This window comes from Manis pentadactyla, chromosome 1 (genome assembly GCF_030020395.1).
Source record: "Manis pentadactyla isolate mManPen7 chromosome 1, mManPen7.hap1, whole genome shotgun sequence".
Classification (NCBI taxonomy): domain Eukaryota; kingdom Metazoa; phylum Chordata; class Mammalia; order Pholidota; family Manidae; genus Manis; species Manis pentadactyla.
The window spans coordinates 207,029,044-207,050,621 of record NC_080019.1 but is presented as its reverse complement, the minus strand read 5'-3'; the positions used below and the strand labels follow the sequence as shown (position 1 = coordinate 207,050,621).

The following is a 21,578-nucleotide window of genomic DNA, read 5'->3' as shown; positions in this document are numbered from 1 at the left end:
TGGAGGCTTAACAACATGCTCCTAAATAATCAATGGATCAATGGCCAAATAAAAACAGACATCAAGCAACATATGGAGACAAATAACAACAATAATTCAACACTGCAAAATCTGTGAGACGCAGCAAAGGCCATGCTAAGAGGGAAGTATATTGCAACACAAGCCTACCTCAGGAAAGAAGAACAATCCCATATGAACAGTCTAAACTCACAATTAATGAAACTAGAAAAAGAAAAACAAATGAGGCCGCAAGTGTCAGTAGAAGGAGGGATAATAAAGATAAGAGCAGAAATAAATAAAATAGAGAAGAATAAGACAATAGAAAGAATTAATGAAACCAAGAGCTGGTTCTTTGAGAAAATAAACAAAAGAGATAAACCTCTAGTGAGACTTATCAAGAAAAAAAGAGTGTAAACACATAAACAGAATCAGAAATGAGAAAGTAAAAACACTATGGACACCACAGAAATACAAAGAATTATTAAAGAATACTATGAAAACATCGCTAATTATGACAGAAATGCAAACTAAAACCACAATGAGATATCACTTTATATTAGTTAGGATGGCCAACATCAAAAAGACTAGGAACAACAAATGCTGGTGAGGATGCAGGGAAAGGGGAACCCTCCTACACTGCTGGTGGGAATGTAGAATAGTTCAACCATTATGGAAAGCAGTATGGAGGTTCCTCAAAAAACTAAAACTAGAAATATCATTTGACCCAGGAATTCCACTCCTAGGAATTTACCTTAAGAATGCAGGAGCCCAGTTTCAAAAAGACATATGCACCCTTTTGTTTATCACAGCACTATTTACAATAGTCAAGAAATGGAAGCAACCTGAGTGTCCATCAGTAGGTGAATGGATAAAGAAGATATGGTAAATATACACAATGGAATACTATTCAGCCATAAGAAGAAAACAAATCCTACCATTTGCAACAACATGGATGGAGCTAGAGGGTATTATGCTCAGTGTAATAAGCCAGGTGGAGAAAGACAAGTACCAGATGATTTCACTCATCTGTACAGCATAAGAACAAAGCAAAAACTGAAGGAACAAAACAGGAGCAGACTCACAAAACCCAAAAATGGACTAACAGTTGCCAAAGGGAAATGGAGTGGGGGTTGAGTGGGAAGGGAGGAATAAGGTGCTTACGATTAGCACACATAACATAATGGGGGGCACAGGCAAGGCAATATAGCACAGAGAAGCAAGTAGTGACTCTATAGCATCTTACTACACTGATGGACAGTGACTGTAATGGGGTATGTGGAGAGGACTTAATAATGGGGGTAACTGGTAACCACAATGTTGCTCATGTGATTGTATATTAAAACCAAAAGAAAAAAATAAAAATAAAAATAAATAAACAAATAAATAAAAGATAAGCAACATTCCAAACATGAAAATTTCTTCTACCACTTAAGAAGCTTTCATTTGATCTCAAGTTTCTTTTATAAAGTGGATCAGGAGGCTGGGTATGAAGACTGTGATGAGACTAGCACTTCTTCTGCACAGCCAGGCCAGCTTATTTATCATCTATCCACCTGCCCATCCTGAGAATACACATTCAACTGGGCAGTGTAGGATGCCTGGCCAATACCAACCAATCAAGCTACAGAAACCCAGCATCATGTCAAAGTTCAGGTATTAACACTCCAGTCTTGCAATCTGTTCAAGGAGGAGAAGAATTTTAAAACTACCGTATTATGCTGGATTTTAGGTAATGAACCTCCCTGTGACTGAGTTCCCCCAAAAGTGAAGTATTAGACTCAGTGATCTAGTATATGAGAAAGAATGATCTCTCCAAAACTAGATTTACCCCCAAGTAATGTTTTGGTATCTATTTTAAATTTATTTGTACTATTATCCCATACTCCAATAACAAGTTATAAATGGCTCTAATAAACTGTGCTTACTAGGGCAAAAGAAGCATGCTACAGCACACATTAATGCAATCTTAAAAGCTTCTATTACTGACTTCTTCAGAATTTCCTAAACAACAGCAAGCCTCTGCACTAAGGTCTATCATGCTTGAACGCCTGAATCTCTCCAAGATACAAGAACAAGGTTCCCTACCTATGTGGTTAAATCAATGGCAGTAAAAAGCAAAAATCAGCCATTTAATATGTACCCATATTCCACAATGCATAGGAGTAAAGAGAACAAAGAAGGCGTGGAAATTAACACTGTATGCCCTTCTAACAAGACAACCATACAATCTGTCATCTAAACCCAGACACTCTGGAGAGCAATATAGGGTGCTATTAATAATGATGCCAAGACAAGAAATGGAAACCAGCCTATCTCAGGGAAACCAGAACATATGGCCATTCTATGTCTAAGTGGTATTTTGAACAACTCCATTAAAGTGCTACTAACAAAGGAAACAATGGTGCCAAAGTAAAAAATTCTGCTGCAAGTTACATTTTAATGGGAAGAAAACTAGGCTGAGAATTACTGGTCTCAACTCGATTCACTGAATGATTTTAGATGTCACATTCACCTCTCTAGGCCTCTATTTCCTCTATTTCCTTACCTGTGACATGAATTTACTGATTTAATGTCTTTTTGAGGTGCCTTTTAACTTGAAAATGTATTCTATCCTAATGTGCCTTTTTCCCAGGTTCTAAAGATCTCCAAGGAGGCCTCATATAACATTTGTTCCTTTGTCTTAAAAGCACAGGTATGGAGGTTCCTTAAAAAACTAAAAATAGAAATACCATTTGACCCAGGAATTCCACTCCTAGGAATTTACCCTAAGAATGCAGGAGCCCAGTTTCAAAAACACATATGCACCTCTATGTTTATCGCAGCACTATTTACAATAGCCAAGAAATGGAAGCAACCTAAGTGTCTATCAGTAGATGAGTGGATAAAGAAGATGTGGTACATATACACAATGGAATACTATTCAGCCATAAGAAGAAAACAAATCCTACAATTTGCAACAACATGGATGAAGCTAGAGGGTATTATGCTCAGTGAAATAAGCCAGGCAGAGAAAGACAAGTACCAAATGATTTCACTCATCTGTGGAGTATAAGAACAAAGAAAAACTGAAGGAACAAAACAGCAGCAGACTCACAGAACCCAAGAATGGACTAACAGTTGCCAAAGGGAAAGGGACTGGGGGGTGGGTAGGAAGGGAGGGAGAAGGGGAATAAGGGGCATTACGATTAGCACACATAACGTAGTGGGGGGCACGGGGAAGGCAGTATAGCACAGAAAAGACAAGTAGTGACTCTATAGCATCTTACTACGCTGATAGACAGTGACTGTAATGGGGTATGTGGTGAGGACTTGATAATGGGGGGAAATCTAGTAACCACAGTGTTGTTCCTGTGATTGTATATTAATGATATCAAAAAAACATGTAACAGCAAAATAAATTTTTTAAAAAATGAAAGCATAGGTAGTAGGAAATGAGAATGCAGAGAAAAAGCTCTAATTTTAACTTCCAAGGTGACTACAACAAATTATAAACCTGATCAATTAAAAATATAAAATTTCATTAGCATGATAAGTAAATTACATTTCATTCCTATTCCATCTAATTTCATTCACCAGAATAAGGCCAAAAGGATTCTGACAGTTCAGAAGAGTTCAGAATATTGGATAGCTCTGATAAGAACCGGAAGTTCCTTCCAAATCTCATACCTGCTCTTCTCAAAGCATTCTGAAAAATATACCTTTTTTTTTTTTTTAACTCAAGAACTGAATTCTGAACCAGTCAAGATTATATCTCAGTTTTATGAGTCAAGCCAAATATATGCAGAGCACAGGGGACCAGAATTCCCATATGGTTTACAAAATGTCTGAGAAACTAAAAAGGGAAGCACGCTTTAAAAAATTCAGCCTTACCATGCATGTCATGCCAACTAAAACTCTCAACACTACTGTCATTGTCCCCAAGCCCTGGGTGATCAGGCACATCGATGCATAGTACAATGAAGGCATCATTTGGTAAGTAACTTGGGAGGGACTGCCACTTTCTATAACCATTTTAGAAACATTAGCAATAATCCACAATTCCATTTTAAAACTCCTAATACAGAAAATTGAAGAACTCAAGAATAATTTTACAGGAAGAGCTTTATGTCATGGCAGTTCATGAATTTGGTAAAAACAAAAATACATGCCACCTAGGATTGATTCGGAATGCTGAAAATTTCAAGAATTTATTATAAAACAACAGTTCTTCTAGTATAAAAAAGCTCATCAGACCACCCAACAAAAATGCATAATAAAAAACTCCCCAAAGGTGCCCAATGAACTGCCTGCGAGGAAAGAAAATCTTACTATTCAATAGCAAATATCCTCTGGCAATGAGTACTGGGGAAAAGATAAAACCGTACCTTCATACTGTTCCTGAAGGATCGCCATTCCAATCACATTGACAAGTACATATTCACTAAGAAAAACACGGTGATGGAAGCGGATGAGGCATATTGTAAAGTGCGCCTATTTCCTCTTACAATGAATGCAAAGGCTGAGCTACAACTACTGAGGTGAAATCACTCTATAAAGTAAAAATATTAGCACAAGAAAGCAAAACTGATTAAAAGAGGGTTTTATTAATGAATTTATATTACTAAATGCCACATGTAATTTTAAATGAAAGGAGAAAAGGAAGCATTCATTAACTAAACTTACCACAACCCAGAAACAGTGTCCAATTCACCAATGAAGAAAATAATGTCAATGACTTTGGTTTTCCAAAATTCAATACAGTCTTTGAATAGTTACATACCAAGATCCCTTGTTATTTTGATGTTGTGTTGTACTTTCTAAAAAACCAATTTTATTTTAGAATAGTTTTCTACTTACAGAAGAGTGACAAAGCTATCAGAGAGTTCCCATGTGCCCCAAACCCAGTTTCTTCCATGGTTAACATCCTATATTAGCCTGATGTATTAGTTACAACCAATGCAGTGATATCTATAGAGTATTACTAACCAAAGTCCACTCTTCATTAGCACGCCTTTAGTCTTAATGCCCTTTTTTTGGTTCGAGGATCCCATCTGGGCGACCATATTACATTCAGTCCTCACATCCTCTTAAGGCTCCTCTGGATTCACAGTTTCTCAGATGGTGCTTGTTTTTGACGACTTTGACATTTTAGAAGAGTGCTGATCAGGAATTTTGTAGACTGACCCTCAACTGTAGTTTATATGATATATTCCTCACAATTGGACTGAGGTTATTGAGTTTTGGGGAGGAGGACCACAGAGGTAAAGCGTCATTCTCATCACATCACAACACGCGTACATGCCATCAACAAAGTGTTGCACTGATGCTGACCTTGGTCTCTTGGCTGAGGTGTTATTGCAAGGTTTTTGTTTTTTTTCTTTTTCGCTTTCTTGCTGCTCCTTTTCCCTTTCCTATTCTTTTCCTTTCCCCTTCCCTTCCCTCCTCCCCACCCTGTCTCTCTTTTTCTAGCCCTTCCTTGCTTCCTGCCCAGCCCTGGATTCAGCTACTTCTCCAGGAAGCACTGGTTCCTTCTTCTGGAGAATGTCATTAGAAACCAAGACACATGTACGAGGTATGCTCGTTGCAACTGTGGTGCCCTCGCTTCTTGGCCCTGGCTGCTGACAGAGCACAGAAACCTATGTATGTATGTACACACGGATCTGTAACTATTTCCACGTATCCATCTGAATCGACATTAAGCTAACCATGAGTTCAAGGGTCTCCGGTTCTAATCCAGCACCACATGAATCGTTTTGGCCATACTTGTCTGTTATCTCCCACTCCAACAGTGGGCAACCAGACTTCCATTTCCCATCCATTTTAACACAAGGACAAATAACTACGATGACAAAAAAAAACAAACAAATTATGCTAAGCTACAGATGGGAGGAGTAGAGAAAAGTCTTCTGAAATAAGTTAGGGAGAAACTTCAGCATATTCATAAGAGAGAAATATTTAAGGTCCACACATCAGTACAAATCAAATAGTACAGATAAGTACACTTCAAAAATACTGCCTTCTAATACTCAAGCATAAAGAAACAATTCTATTAAAAAAATTTTTTAAGAAATTGCCATTAGATGTAACAAATGGGTCGGCTTGTTGTTTTTCTTTTCAATGTCTAAGGAGGATTCAAAATCACACAATATTGTCACCTATTAATAACATGGTACTTTTAAAGACTCCAAAAAACCGAGCAGAGATACTTCCAAAGTGGGGAGGATGTCTGTATGCACTACAAGACCCATCAATAGCACTCTTATCCCTGTTAAGGAGAAATAAAGCAAGATAATGAGCAAATATTCCCAAGGATCAAAGAATTCCTAGTTCTGTGTTTGTGATTTTCTGCCTAAGGCCAAGAGATTTTTATTTACTATGTTGGTAAATGTCAGTTTGATGATGGAATATTTTGTTCTTTGGTTTATTATCACATAAGGTGGAAAGGTAAATTGTTTTTCATCAACAAGCACATTTTCTCTCATCAGTTTGTGGACCCATTTGTCTCAGCGCTTTCTAGGTAATCTGTCCCTTTCTCTCCTTGACATCTGCTTCTCTATCACTTCTTCAACAGCTCCCAGACGTCCTTATCTCCTCTTTCCCGGCAGCAATGGCCAAGTGTGCTTGGCAAACAGGTGCACTGAGGTACAATGAGCTCTGGAATGGCCACATACATTCTTACCTTCTCTTGGGCTAGAGATACAGGCAAAAGCATAGAGCCCCCACATCTGTACTAATTAGATGTAAGTCAGTAAAACCAAGCCATTTCCTACCTTCCACTGGACTCACTGCCTTGGCATATCTCATGGTGCCCTGCCCCTACCCTCCTGCCCTTACCCCTCAGTGTATGGCAGCCTGCTCTGTGACCAGCTGGAAGGCTGGCAGCAGCAGGGAGCAGCCCCCGACCAAATGACTGACCTCTTGCCCCATGGGTGGGATAACTCAGGTGAGCGGTTTAAACCAGTGCCCACTTCCCGGGAGGATTAAACTTCAGTTGCTCACAGTGACGCCTGGGTTGGTAACATGCCCCATAAATGCTTTCTTCCCTTCTCTGTCTCACTTCCCCACTCTCTACAGTAGTTCCTTCACCTTCCAAATTAACCACTTCCACTTAGATCCTTGTCTCAGGGTCTACTTCTCAGGAAACCCAGCTATTTTAAGGACTGCACACCTCCATCTTCCAGGACCATAAGCCAGCCAGCCTGGCCATAGCAGCACAGTCAGGTGAACTTGGGCTCTAACATAACCTGGGTTCAAATCCTGATACGGCCTCATCCTATGTGTGCAGCCCTAAGCAACTTACTTCACTCCTGTGACCTTTCACTTCCACATCTCTAAAATAGGTTGAACTGTGAAATTAATGGCGTAACACGTATACTACTCTCAGCATTCAAAAAACATTTCTAGAAATCACGCCCCTTCCTGCCTACACTAACAAGATTTTGCCAATATAACTTTACTATTTAATCAATATAACTTTGCTGTTCCAGGAGACTCATGCAGAAAGATAAAAGTTGTAAATAACTTTATTGCTTAGTCCAAAAACTTCCTAAAAGACCCATCAGCTTTTCAGTATAAAGCATTGCAGCCCAGGATTCTGAACCCCCCCACTCAAAATCCTCATCTGACTGAATCCACCAACTCTGAACTATTAGGTTTACCTAATCCTCATCAAGACCCGCAGAAAAGGCTGGTCTGAAACCAAACTTCCAAATCTCAAGACACAGCTCAACTCTGCCCTCTCAGCTGCGAGGTTACTCTGCTGACAGAGGTTGTGTTTCCCCAGCCCTTCAACAGGCAATAAACTCAGCTTGGTCTTAGCAACAGGCTGCTAGCACCAGGATTTGATATTCCTCAGATGGTATCACACTGGCACTTTTTCTCTTAAGACTTCCCTATCATTCTCCAATTTACTCAGAAGTTAAGAAAGGCTGAAATTTTCTAACAAATGCTAATCCAAAGCACTGCACGGTTGTTTTTGTTGTTGTTGTTCTCTTGCTCTTAAGATTTCTGGATAGCTCTCCCAAAAATGATGGAAAAGTGAAGAAATGGTGTACCAAAATATATCACGTGCATGGCCAATGGTTAATTAGCCTTTGTGTCAAAGTGTCTGGTGTTCTGTGCTCAGGTCTGTGCTAGACACAAAGATGCTGCTACTAACTTTAGCATCAGAGAAGAGGTGATTGTTTTTGCCAGGAATTGTGAAAAGTTAAGATGTATTCATTCACACCTTATCTGACTCAGGTCCTTAATGTGACTGACAGTAGCGTCTGCAAGAAGGTTCACAGAGGTTACCAGGCGGGGAAATGAGCTGGTCTTTGTGAGTACTCATATCCCAGTCCTTGGCACCCGTTCCCTAATGCACCAAAGCAGACAGGGCCAGGTGGGGTTGGTCCTGAGCAGACTGACTGAAGTAAATGAAAGCCATAGTCACCATCTCATGCCGCCCCTGGCCACCACTGCTTTTGGTCAGTAAATCTAAGCATAAACCATTCCTTCAGAAAACCTCCTAGTAAAAACAAACTTCTTTGATTATAAGCAATGACTCTTTTCAACAACTTTTAGTAATTTCAAGCCTATCAAAAATGACTCTTATACCCTTCACCCAGATTTTCTAATTATACTTGGCCACATTTGCTTTATCACTCTGTGTGTGTGAGTGTGTGTGTATAATCACTGAGAGTAAGCTGCAGCCACCATGCCTCTTTAACCCTTCAGTGTGCATTTTGTAAAAACAAGTACATTCACTTACATAACCCACATAGAATTATCAAAATCAAAACTTTGAATATTGATATATTATCTAGTTTACAGACCTTATTCAAATTTCTCCAGTCATGCCAAATAACAATGTCTCTTTTTAATTTCTTTTCCCTAGAACTAAAGCATACAAGTATTTTTTTGGAAATAGTGACCTAAAGATTCTTCCGAAGAAAAGCATGACTACTGTTCATCTCTGCATAAAGATAAGCATTCCTCTCCAGGGTCATAATCAAAAGCATCATTTCTCATAACTCAATAAATGCAGTTATCTCTGTTTGCCCAAAGCCCAGGAAACAAAAGCTCTCTTTTTGACAAAGGAGAACAATAAGTTAATTTACAGAAATTTGGATAGGTCTCTTGAACTCCCGGAAATCATTTAGCAAGAAGTTGTACAAAAATCTAAAATTCTTATCAATTTGTTTATCCTCTATCTTCAGACTGACAAGAGTGAATCAATTTAATATTAGCAAATCAAATTCTAAAAGCAGTATTTACTTAGAAGTTTCATCTTAATAATTATTTGGACTGGATATACCTATTAGATCTTAAGATGATTCTTAATTGTCAGTCTGCTATATTCTGTAAATTTAAATACTGCTCTAACACAAAGAAAACCAACACCTTTATTATTCAACATTATATTAGTAAGATCTACATTCTGTATTGTAGCATGACTGCATGAATTCAAAAATAATTCACAGTATATATGCACTTCACATTAGACCTAAAATGGCATAATTTTTCTCTTAAAAAGAGGACCAAAATTTAGAGCTTTAAAATGAAACAACAAAACTATCATAAAAAGAAAAAATGAGAAAATATTTATACAAAATTGAAAGGGATGGAGGTAGGAACACTTCAATATACAAGGAATAAATATAATTCTAGGTTGATTCACGATCTCAATGGATAAGTGATAAAAGAACACAGATAATATACCAACTATTACACTTATCAAAAGCAATGAGATCACAGAATTTTAGATTAGAAAAGATCTCTACAAAGTCACTAAGTGCAGTACCCCATCTCCTTTCCCTCTGATGCCTGAACATTATGGAAAACAAAAGTTGGACCAGATTACAAATAAAGATCACTTATCTCTGATATGCTATGAGCAGTCTAAAAGCATTTGGTTGTGAAGGGTCCCTCCTCACTTTGAATTCTTTTCCTGATTTAATTACTCTAGTCAACTGTGCGTCTCTTTTGCCTCCTTAGGTTTTGGAGTCACTGAACAACTCTGGCAATGAGCAACGGACCACTAAACTTTGTGACAGCCTTCTGCCAAGTTACCACCAACCAGTATTATGCTCTACATTATCAATTTCTAACTAGGGGATGAAATTATGTTTGAAGTGAGTCAGAGACTTTATTACTATTTAGATACTACATTTCAAAAATCTAAGATAACACTGATGGCAAGATGAACCATGTCACTAAGAGGAGAAAAACTGAGATCAATTTAACTATGATATAAACTTCTTTTTCACTTAGAATTTTTAATTTTCACATACCCAGAAAATTGTTTTAAATATATGTAGACATATGATTTCATCCTATACTATTGTTGGGCATATATAAAAAAAACTGAAATAAATTGGTTAAAGTATTCCTAAAATGTCTTCAGCAATGGAGCCCAATTCTTCTTAACTGTGCTTACTCAGTATCTGTGATGTCTGAGGTTTCCCTCATAAAGTCATCTTCCATATGACCAGGGGCAAGGAAGATGCAGCATTTCTCAAAGTACTTGTCTGCTGTGTCCAGGAATTTCAGCAAAGGCACTGATACCCACCCATTCAGCAAACTGAACCCCTAACATTCTTTCATCAATCAATCATGTGTGCTTCAGAGATAAGCAGCTTCTGCTCAAAGACAGCAGAAAGCCTCTGACAAACTGGTGTTTGACCCCTGAACATTAGTTTTTTGCAACATGAGAATCAGTCAGGCTAACTGTTACTACTTTGAAAGTTCTTCCATTTGTTCCAAGGGATTTGACCATTTCTCCTGACTTCAACCAATCACATAACAAACAGGCAAGTCTTTCCACATAGTTCACTAATAAAATGTCTCAAATCTTCAGTATTTAAGGGTTTCTTTCTTTCCTAGATTTTGTAAATCACTTAACTGCTTTTCAAGAAAAAAAGAAATTGTAGTCATTCATCCAATGATGAATACTGTCTCACTGCCACCCAACTTATGACCTGCTTCACTTTCTTTATACACAGTAACTTTTTTGTCTCATTATTTTGTTGAAGACATTTGAAATGACAAATAGAGGCAAAGCTAACACATGTTACTCAAATGAAATGATGAAAGTCTGAAGACCCGTGATGCTCACGCACTGGACAGTACATCACAACTGCAATGTGGCTGGTCGCTACTGTAAGACACCACTGAATACAGTACACATCACAATTTCAGACAAACTGTAAAACAGAAAATGTACTATTTTACAATCAGCAAATCATTAATAAAGGTCTTATAGTAGACCGTGGGCAGATTTTTTTAAAAGAGTGACTGACTTGATTCTTGAAAGACTTTGATGAATAACAGGAATGACAAAGATAGTCAAATAACTATAATACATGGTATGATTGGTTTTAGAGGAACAGATATGTAACCTGGATACAGTGCTATAGGAATTCACAACAGATGTCAAATTACTTCTTGCTTAGTGGGAAGAAGAAGAGCATACAGAGATCAGAGGAAGGGCTGAGAGAAAAGGGCCCTTCAACAGCAAATGTAAGAAATGATTGATGGAGCAATGTCTTAGAAGAGGTGGATGAATCTGTCTTAAATAATATATTGACAGGAAAGAAGAGTCTTTAGAAATATCTTAAGAAATGTGTCTTTTTCTTACAATTAACAGGAAAGATGAGGTCAGAGTTACAAGAAACCTTAAAATAGAAAGGAAAACCTGAGACAGGGCAGATAAGCTGGCCTCCACCAGCTGGGAGACAAGGTGTTTGTTGATAAAGTGAGGAAACACAGATAACAGGTTTGGAAGAGGTGCCGTGGGAAATGTAACAGGGAGTAAATGAGAAGACTGGGGCTCAGTAGTAAACACCCAGCTGAGGGTGAATTAAATGAATTTTGAATCAAACTAATTGGTTAGCCCGGCTCACAACTCTCTCCAGCAAAATTCAGAACAGAAGTAGGGGGAAAAAAGATAAACTCTGGGGCTTACTATGATACAGCTTAAGAATTAGAATGCAGGACTCAAAGGCTGTGGAAGCATTTCTGAAATGTCCAGCCATAAAATCCCAAGTTTTGAGGGATTATTGAAGAAATTTTAATTGATTTGGGGTTTATAAAAGTAGAATAGCAATTACATATTAATCAGACCCTCACGTCTTTCATTTCATTTTCTCAGCAGATATGAGAGATATAAGTAAGATATTTTTATAATGCTTTTCAACTGGAAACAGACTTCAAAAGATTTACTCCCAAATCACCCAGCAGATCTGACCTGAAGCCATTCAACTGTAAGCTACTGCTTTTCCTGCTATGCCATATCTACTTCCCAGGGCACACTTAATCCTTGGCAGTCTACTCTTGAAACAGTTGCCAGCAGTCTTTTCTGGTATTGAACCAATTAGCACTAGTTAAGGATCACTTCATTCCCACTCTCCTTTTAGCCTTAATTTCTAGGTCTTATATGAAGAATAGACACTACCTTTTAAACTTAAAAATCTTTGACTGGCAAAATGACAGGGTAAATGATAAGGAGGGTATAAATAAGAACCCAAGTAAAAGAAAAATTTTAAAGATTAACATATTTAATATTTACAGTGTGTATAACACTTATTCGTACTTGAATAGTAGACACTGCCCACTTTCTCAAGGCAAGTCAGGCAAATCCTTATATATGGCCTCTGAAGCTAAGCTTCTGAAGTGTACAAGTAAATTCACTGATTTTCACCCCTGTTAAAAGTATAATTAGAAACAACCCAAATGTCCAACTAATAAATGAATAATAATATATATATATATACAATATTACTCAGCAATAAAAAGGAATATAGTACAGAAACATGTTACATGTTTGAACCTTGAAAACATTATGCTAATAAGTAAAAGATGCCAGGCATAAAAGACCACATACTGAATGAGTCCATTTATATGAAATGTCCAGAACAAACAAATCTATAGAGACATTAGTGATTGCCAGGAGCTGGCAGAACTAGGAGTAAATAGGGAGTAACTGCTAATGCATATCAGGTTTCTTTTTGGAGTCATGAAAATGTTCTAAAACTGTGGAGATGGCATAACTGTGAATATACTGTAAAAAACCATTGGCTTGTACACTTAAGTGAGTGAATTGTATGGCATATATATCTCAATAAGCTTATTAAAAATTTGCATTTAGGTTCCACTGGTCATGGGTGTATGGGGGAGTGTGTGTGTACAAACATATACATAGCCTACTTAATTAAAACATGAAATAGACTATAAATGCTTACATTTCAAAAAAAAATTTAATGGTTTAATAATCCTTTCATAGTTTAGTGATGGCTATAAGTATGTCTGAGGCCAAGACGCCAACAACTCACCCTGTTTCCCATACTCTCACCACCAGATGAAAAACCATCTGGCTGCCAGGTGTTGCTCTTTACATTCCTCCATTGCCCCCACTCCAAGTTCCTAAAACTGTCCTGTCTCACCCTGGCATTCCAAAGCGTTCAGGCATCCCAAGACTATAGTTAGATCAAGTCGTACTCCCCAGACTTTGATTTTCCTTCATTTTTACCTATTGCATAAGTTATTCCTATAAGACTTGTATTTAGAAGCAAAAACTGCCCACTGGACTTGCAGGAATGGCCTGACCTAGACGAACTGTGCAGCAGCAGTACATTCGTGGAGACAACTCAGGCCACCACGCATTCTTCCCTTATTCAACTTGAGGTACAATTTTTGGCTTTGAAAACACTTGGGGTTGGGTGCAAAGATCTTTCCCTTCCTAATACTTGATTCCGAATGATTTGAAACTGCTTCCCCCAAACCCTAGGAAAGCAGAGGGTCCTTGGGTATACTCCTCTTTTAAAATCTTCTTAATTTGGTGTTTCAGATTAGACAAAATCTATCATTCCAGAGCACTATTAATAACTTTTCAATGAATAAATCCCAAAAGATCAAACAATCTCCAAGACACATTCACATGCTGCTGGTAGCATTTAAAATTGGTATAATTCATTCAGAAGGCAATGATAACACCTACCATAGTCAAAATGATGTTAAGAATAAGGAAATAACTCATTAGAAACATAAGGCTCTATATGGGGCGAGCTTTATCACAGCTTTAGGTGTGTAAGTAGAACACTGGGGAAAATGTAGACAGCCAACAGAAATTGAAGAGTTTGGTCAATTATGGTACAGAAACACAAGAGAACATCTCATCCACTAAAAAAAAACACTTATAAAGATGAGACAGACTCCTGGGTAGCACTTATGATAATAAGTGAAATACCAAAACACAAAATAATATAAGTATCATAATTTAACACTACGCCATCTTTCAAAATACATCCTCTTTTTAAAAATCATTTGGAAAAATGACTCACCTCCAAATCTCTCATTTTAAAACTCCCCCAACCACTTAATTCCTCATTACAATTTTCTTTTTTATTTTACTCTCCTATGCACTCACTGTCTTTCTGGTCATCTCTATTTTCTAAAGAGTTGTCTTTATCTCCACTCATTGTCTTGACAAAAATCTCACTGCCTAAAATGCTCTTTTCCAGCTGTAGGAAGAATAACTACACAAGGCTACAGGGCAGCAAACAAAGCCACCCTACAGCTGCTGCACATCCTCTCCCACATCCTGCCTCACCAGCCTGTGCAAGTTACAAAGCAGTAAAAGGAGACTGAAGTGGAAGAAGACTGAGGACATGCTCCATGCCTCAAGGTTACTTATGCATTATTTTCACCTATCTAACTTAGCTTGCACAGGAAATAGAAATTTAAAATCATCATCTATTACAAGTTTCTCACCTCTTGCATGAATCGGATTCTGGAGAAGAAAGAGCTTCTTCTTGAATATCAGTACCACTAGAAGAATCATCTGGTGTATCAGGCTCCAGTTTCCCAGGGGATTCCAGCTTTGATTGAGGCAAGTGTTTTGTTACCAAGGGCATATCGGACAATTTCATTTTATTATTTTCCTCTTCTAAAAAAGAGAAAGAAAGAAAAGAAACATTTAAGAGTAGCTTAAAATCTACAACCTCTGGACGTTTACTATCTCTACATCATTTACTATTGCTGTTTGTACTTAGTAAAATAGAATTTCACTTGATTTTTTACATTGATTCCAAAACTCTACTGACAGCCAGGGAATAAGAATCAGAATTACAATGGTACCATCTAATTATACTGCCCATCCCATGTATTTCCAGATTAATTAATTTAAGAACAAAATTTCTTTTAAAACCAGGAATGGGGAGAACCTTGTAATTCTAATGAGGTTTCTATTTACAGTGTAACTAAAGAATTCCTGCGAATACAGATCTGAGAATACTGATAAACATAAGAAGCATAATAAAAAAAAAGGATTAGATTCAATTAACAAGAGAACCACAGTGTTTGTCACTGACTACTCTATGTTAGCCAATTCATCTGGACGTTTTTCTGCATCTCTTAAATAGAACCTAATATTCGCTATGGAAAAGGAAGACTAATTAGATATAACCAATATGTCTGCTTGATTCAATACATGTCACATTTCTTTGCATCTCTTGTTGTATTCTCAATTTCTGAGGTCTCTTATTGCAGATAAAGATAAAGGTCCAGGGAAGCTGAAGGGATGGAGACACAGTATTTACAAGAATGTGACATGCAGATAGGAACAAATAACTGCAAATAAGAGTGCAGAAAACATCAACAAAGGATTCTTCAGTGTCTAGGACTTTCTCTCACAATCTGTTTCAGGACTCTGCTGGGATTTCAATTCTGCTGTTTTTAAGATTCAGGAGCTGACTAAGTACTTAACATGCAAGCCACATGTGCTAATAGTATAGAGCCCCCTTTCATGAGTTTCCTCACAGAGAAACACAGCTTCCACACACCACTCATCCAGTGTGCTTGTAGGTAGGGGTTAAGGGACCTTTAACAAGGGACACTAAAAAAATCGTCAAGGTTTTGTTATAAAGAGAAAATTTATGGAAAAAGAGTTACAAGTTCTTAAAAAAGGAACTTTTCCAAGCCCATACAGTCAAGATTTTTCCAGAAAAAATTATAAAATTTTGTTATACTGGAGAACAGCATACATCACAAGAGTATAATTTCTAAAAATAAGCACTGAGTGTTCTGTCTTTTGATAAGCCTAAATAACCCCTTACAGATGAATAAGCAAAATATAGTATATATACACAATGGAATTTTAGCCATTAAAAAGTAATGAAATTTTGATACATGCTATAACATGAGAACTTTGAAAACATTATGCTTAATGCAACAAGCTGACAAAGAACAAACATTGTACAATTCCACTTATGTGAGGTACCTAGAATAAGCATATTCATAGAAACAGAAAGTAGAATAGAGATTACCAGCGACTGATGGGGAGACGAGAAGAGTTATTATTTAATCGGTAGTTTTTGCTAGATGATAAAAAAGTTTTGGGTGTAGACAGTGGTGACAGTTAGACATACTGTGAATGTATTTAATGCCATGAAATCATACATTTATGAATGGTTAAAGTCATAAATATTATATTATGCATACTTTACCACAATAAAGAAAAAAATAAGAAGGATTTTTCCTGTGCTCTTTCCTCCATTATGATTCTGTTTTGTTCACTGGCCTAAAGACCTAGCTATAGAAATATTAACCTCAAATTTTAAAATGGGTCTAAATTAAGGAATGTGCTGTGTTTTGGCATATGAAGTGTATTAGCTCTGGGATTTTTAGCAGAACATTCCATCCAAATGAAATACCAGTAACTTATAATAAAAATAACTTATTCTCTTTGTAGGATATTTGAGGACCTGCACAATAAATCCTATACGTAGAAAACATCCTCAAGCTTAAATCTGTTATATTCTCAGAATATAACCATGGTATTTCTAGAAAAACTCTCCCAAAGTCATTTTTCCCAGAGTAATATATCTAGTTTACCTTCACAACTGCTGTATGTCTAAAAATACTTTTTCCCACTTCAAATACTTAATAAGTCCAAAGTTAATTCCCTTGTTTTATTTTCCATATATATTAAAAATAAAGAGTGAAATTCAATATATTTTGTTTTTTAATTAATATGTCTTACCCATGCATGCAGATAAATTTTCTGTAGACTCATCTTTTTTTGTTACTTTTATTTTTGACATTCCAACAGTCCTCTCATATCCTTTTTTGGCCTGAACCACCAGAAGCTGAAATTCATTTTGATGTTTTTTACCTAAAATTCAAAAACTCTATTCAGTAAAGCAAAGACTGTAAAATGTATATGTCTACAACCAATAAGCTGAGTATCAAGAAGTGTTCAAGCTTGCTCAAGAACAGCGCCCTTAGGAATCACTCACAATAAATTTGAAAGCTGACAAGCACAAGAACACAAAGGGCTGGAAAATCATGGAAACCTCTCCTTTTTATCTTCTCAGATATAAACATGGAAACATGATATTTCTAATTTGCTACTGTAGGTTTCTTCCAAAACTCCATACTCTAGAAAGGGTTTGATAGTTATGAAAGATGCTGCTTTCTTAAATACATCCAAGACACCATTCTAACTTCCAAGAAACAAAAAAGGACTAAGATTAATATTACCTGAATATCAAAGCAGAAGCATCTAGAAACTTGGATTATGAAAACAAAGGCTATCCATTTCAATTCCCCTTTTCTCCTTCCCATTTCTTCCCTGTCTTTCATCAGAACTTCTTTAACAATCTAGAACCCACCATCACCTTATCTAAGGATAGTATAATTACACCACTCTTAATTTACTACTACTTTAACACCTTTGCAGAGCAGATAATTTAAGCCTGACCTCTAGGTCACTATTATTAAAGTACATTAATTTATTCAATAAAGAGTGGCCAGTCTAACGACAATGTTGTTCATGTGAAACCTGCATAAGATTGTATATCAGTGATACCTTAATACAAAAAAAAAAGGAGTGGCCAGTCATTGTTAGAGCATAGACCTTTTTTTTAATTAAGGTATCATTGATATACAATCTTATGAAGGTTTTCACATGAGCAGCGTTGTGGTTTCAACATTCACCCACGTTATCAAGTCCCGCCCAACACCCCATTGCAATGACTATCCATCAGAGTAGTATGATGTTATAAAGTCATTCATTACTTGTCTTTTCTGTGCTATACTGCCTTCCCTGTGACCTACATATACTATGTGGAGCACAGACTTTTAAAAACATCTATTTGTGATTCTGATCCATGGTTCAAACAGCTGAGGTTGCACTTTAACTATCTAATAAACAGTTAAAATGACATCACAAATCCTTTAAAAATACATTTGAGAAAGAATCATATTGCCAAGGTTAAAACAAAGTTTTGAGACTGTTTTCCATACAATAACAAACATTTTCCCTGTAGCACAATACTTAGAATAACTGGCTGTAGGGAAAACGTTATGCTTCAATTTGAAACTATGCTTTTTCTAGAAATACCTTCCCAGGACCCGAGTCATTCACTGCCTCTGAGTTACATTATGGCTCTATTAACTGTAGATAACTGATGGTAATTGAAAATGATTCTTGTCTATAGGCATGCAAAATCCTCTCTGGTGAAGGTTCAGTTGACTTCCCTTCCTCACTGTGGAAGAAGACAGTTTGCTTCCATTTGCACATTGATTTCAATATTCCGGATCTATAAATGTGACTGTTCTTTAGACATTAGGGAGAGACTGCTCATAATTCCATTATATTTATGTGTATGGTATGTATATAAAAACACCAGTGAAACTACTGTGTTGAGTTGTAAACTGTCTAGTAAATTTCAAAAAAGAGACTGCTTAAAATTTCAGCAACAGAAATATAAGCTGGCCATGAAAATTACTGGAGAAGTTAGCTCTTAAGAATTAGGTGAGATCCTCTACAGGATACAAGCTAGATGATTTCTTTCAAGTTCTGTTTATTTCCCAGTAAGGTCACTCCATTGTGTGTGTATGGACTGTGGGTTTAAGAATTATTCAAAAAACCTGCTAAAGTAATCTCATTAACAGTTAAGGAGGCTTAATGACTTTATATTCTGAAGTAATAAATTCCCAGGTTTAAAAGAGATTGTCTTTTTCTACTCTAATTACTCCTACAGCTAGGCTGGAAACCAAAAAGTAAATAGCAGGCACTGCTCTGGCTTTGGCCCAAGAAGTCCAACAACTCCTGTGCAAAAACTGAACAATGCCAAGAGATCATGATGAATAAAACTGTTCCCACTCATCTCTTCACCTCATTTTAGGAATCCTGGCATTTGGCAGGGAGTACTTTAGAATTTAAAATTTCAGTTCTACTGGTTAAATGCCCTGAATTTACTTCCTCAAAGTATTGAATGGTTCAGATGGTGGTGAGAGATGATGAATAAGCCCACATTCAACCAACTCATATTCTTCAAGATTTTTAATCCTTAAAACATATCACCTCTTCTGGCTCCCAGTTGAAATAGCATACTCCTTTCTAGTGCCAAATGAAGCCCTTCACTCCCTAAACACCTTTACTACTCTTCTGTAGACCAGCTTTTACAGCCAGATTTGCCAGTGAACTCAAGGTGCACAAGACTGAAACCAAGCTGCCCTAGGAATGCGACAGACTCACCCCCCTCCACATTGATGCCTCGGAGATACTTACTCATCTACTTTAAATCACCAAATGAATCTGGAGTCAGTGTCTCACGAAGTAAAATCTCATCTATTTTTTTTCACCAAACACCTATGACGACACCCAAGCAGCTAAACAGAGTAACATTCACTAAGGGCTTATTCATTTAGCCCTGAACTGACGAGGCTCACTTTAAATTCATGATCATAAGTCTCAAATGGGCACTCAACACTGCTACATAATTTTACTACCTTTCTCTAGTAAACTAGTTTACTACTCTCCAAAATGACCACTTCATACTTTATCCAAACCTCCAACATTACTCTCAGTTGGCCTCATACTGGTTTGAAAATACAGAAATGAGGCAGGGAAAAAGATGGCAGCATGAGAAGTGAGGCAAAAAATTCCTTCCAAAATGATACATAACATGGAAATACAGCAAATACATCTAATCCTGAAAGAGTGACAGGAAGACTGCAGAACAGATGGCCTACATTTGGGTAAAAGAGAAGACCTCACAGGAAAAGGTAAAGGAGCAAAGCCATGATCCAGAGGGACCCAAGCCCTTCCCCCCATCCCAGCTCACAGGCAGGAGGAAGAGAAATGGAGTAGGGAGGGAACAGAAGCCCAGACTGCTGAACATTCACCCCGGGAGATCTGCTCCAGGAGCACGAACCCACATTACATGGTGCTCTGGAGATTACAGGGGTTGGAAAGCAAAGACAGGAGGAATACTCAGACAGACTGAAATTCCAGCTGCTTCTGGAGAACAGGTACCCACAACCTACCACTCTGGCACAAAAAAAAAGTGGACAGTTTGAGGGACTTCCAGACAGGAACAGGGGTGCTAAAGGGAGCAAGGATTGTAGAGAGTGTGTTGATCAGGAGAAAGGACAGATGGACAAAATCATCCTGGCACACTCAGCTCAGCAGGTTGGGAACTTTCATAAGTTTCAGGAGATCCATTCCCCTGGCTGGCAACGCATCCCTGAAGTCCCCCACTGCAATACGCAGCCTGCTGCTCCTTCCTCCTGGCACGTACTGGTCCACTCACCTACTGCCCGCACCATCCCGCCAGGCTAGCCAGAGGGCAGCCACACATACGGCAGCTAAAGGGGCATAATGCAGAGGCTCTTCCCTGTGAGCTTGGCCAGTGGAGGCAGGCACTCCAGCCAGGAAGCAGGAAAGAGCTTTTTCCTCCTGGCAGGCACCGGAGGGTGGCTCCAGAGAGTAGAATGTCTGGTCAGTAGAGGGCGCTGCCTACACAAAGTTATTATTCCATAGTAATCATCAGAAATATGCAGTGGCAAAAGAATCTCATAAAAACTATAATCCCTCAAACACCAGAAAGAAGGCTAAGAGAAACTGAAATCACAAATCTTCTTGATAAAGATTTCAAGAAGACTTCAAGGAAGGAACAGAAGGAAGGACTTCAAGGAAGGGACAGAAACTTTGAAAAATACAGTCTCTGAAATGAAAACATTGAATGGAGGGAATGGAGGGATTTAAAAGCAGATTAGATGAGGTAGAGGAGATGGTAAATGAAATAGAAATTAGAGAACAGGAATACAAAGAAGCTGAAGCACAGAGAGAAAGAAGTATCTCTAGCAAAGAAAGAATATTGAGAGAACTGTGAGACCAATCCAAACAGAACAATATTCACATTAAAGGGGCACTAGAAAAAGATGAGAGAGAAAAAGGGATAGAAAGCCTCTCTGAGGAAATAATTGTTGAAAACTTCCCAATCTGGGGAAGGAAATAGTCTCTCAGGCCATGGAACTGCATAGATCTCCCAACACAAGGGACCCTAGAACGACAACACCAACACAAGTAATAATTAAAATGGTAAAAGATCAAGAACAAGGACGGAGTATTAAAAGCAGCCAGGGAGAGAAAAAAGATCACAAACAAATGAAAACCCATCAGGTTATCATCAGACTTCTCAGCAGAAACCTTACAGGCCAGAAGGGAGTGGCATGATATATATATAATGCAACAAAACAGAAGGGCCTTGAAACGAGAATACTCTATCTGGCAAGACTGTCATTTAAATTTGAAGCAGGGAACAAACAATTTT

General features: G+C 37.6%; 1 protein-coding gene across 2 annotated transcripts in view; it reads right to left on the bottom strand.

Moving 5' to 3' along the window:
* Nucleotides 1-21,578, bottom strand: part of RAD18 (RAD18 E3 ubiquitin protein ligase) — a 134,370-nt gene that overhangs the window by 31,600 nt on the left and 81,192 nt on the right. For both annotated transcript variants that reach the window (XM_057507053.1, XM_036878228.2), the window contains exons 10-11: nucleotides 16,997-17,128; nucleotides 14,728-14,902 (exon numbers count right to left, since the gene is read on the bottom strand). In XM_057507053.1, coding sequence (XP_057363036.1) covers nucleotides 14,728-14,902; nucleotides 16,997-17,128 — 307 coding nt within the window. The remainder of the gene's footprint in view (nucleotides 1-14,727; nucleotides 14,903-16,996; nucleotides 17,129-21,578) is intronic.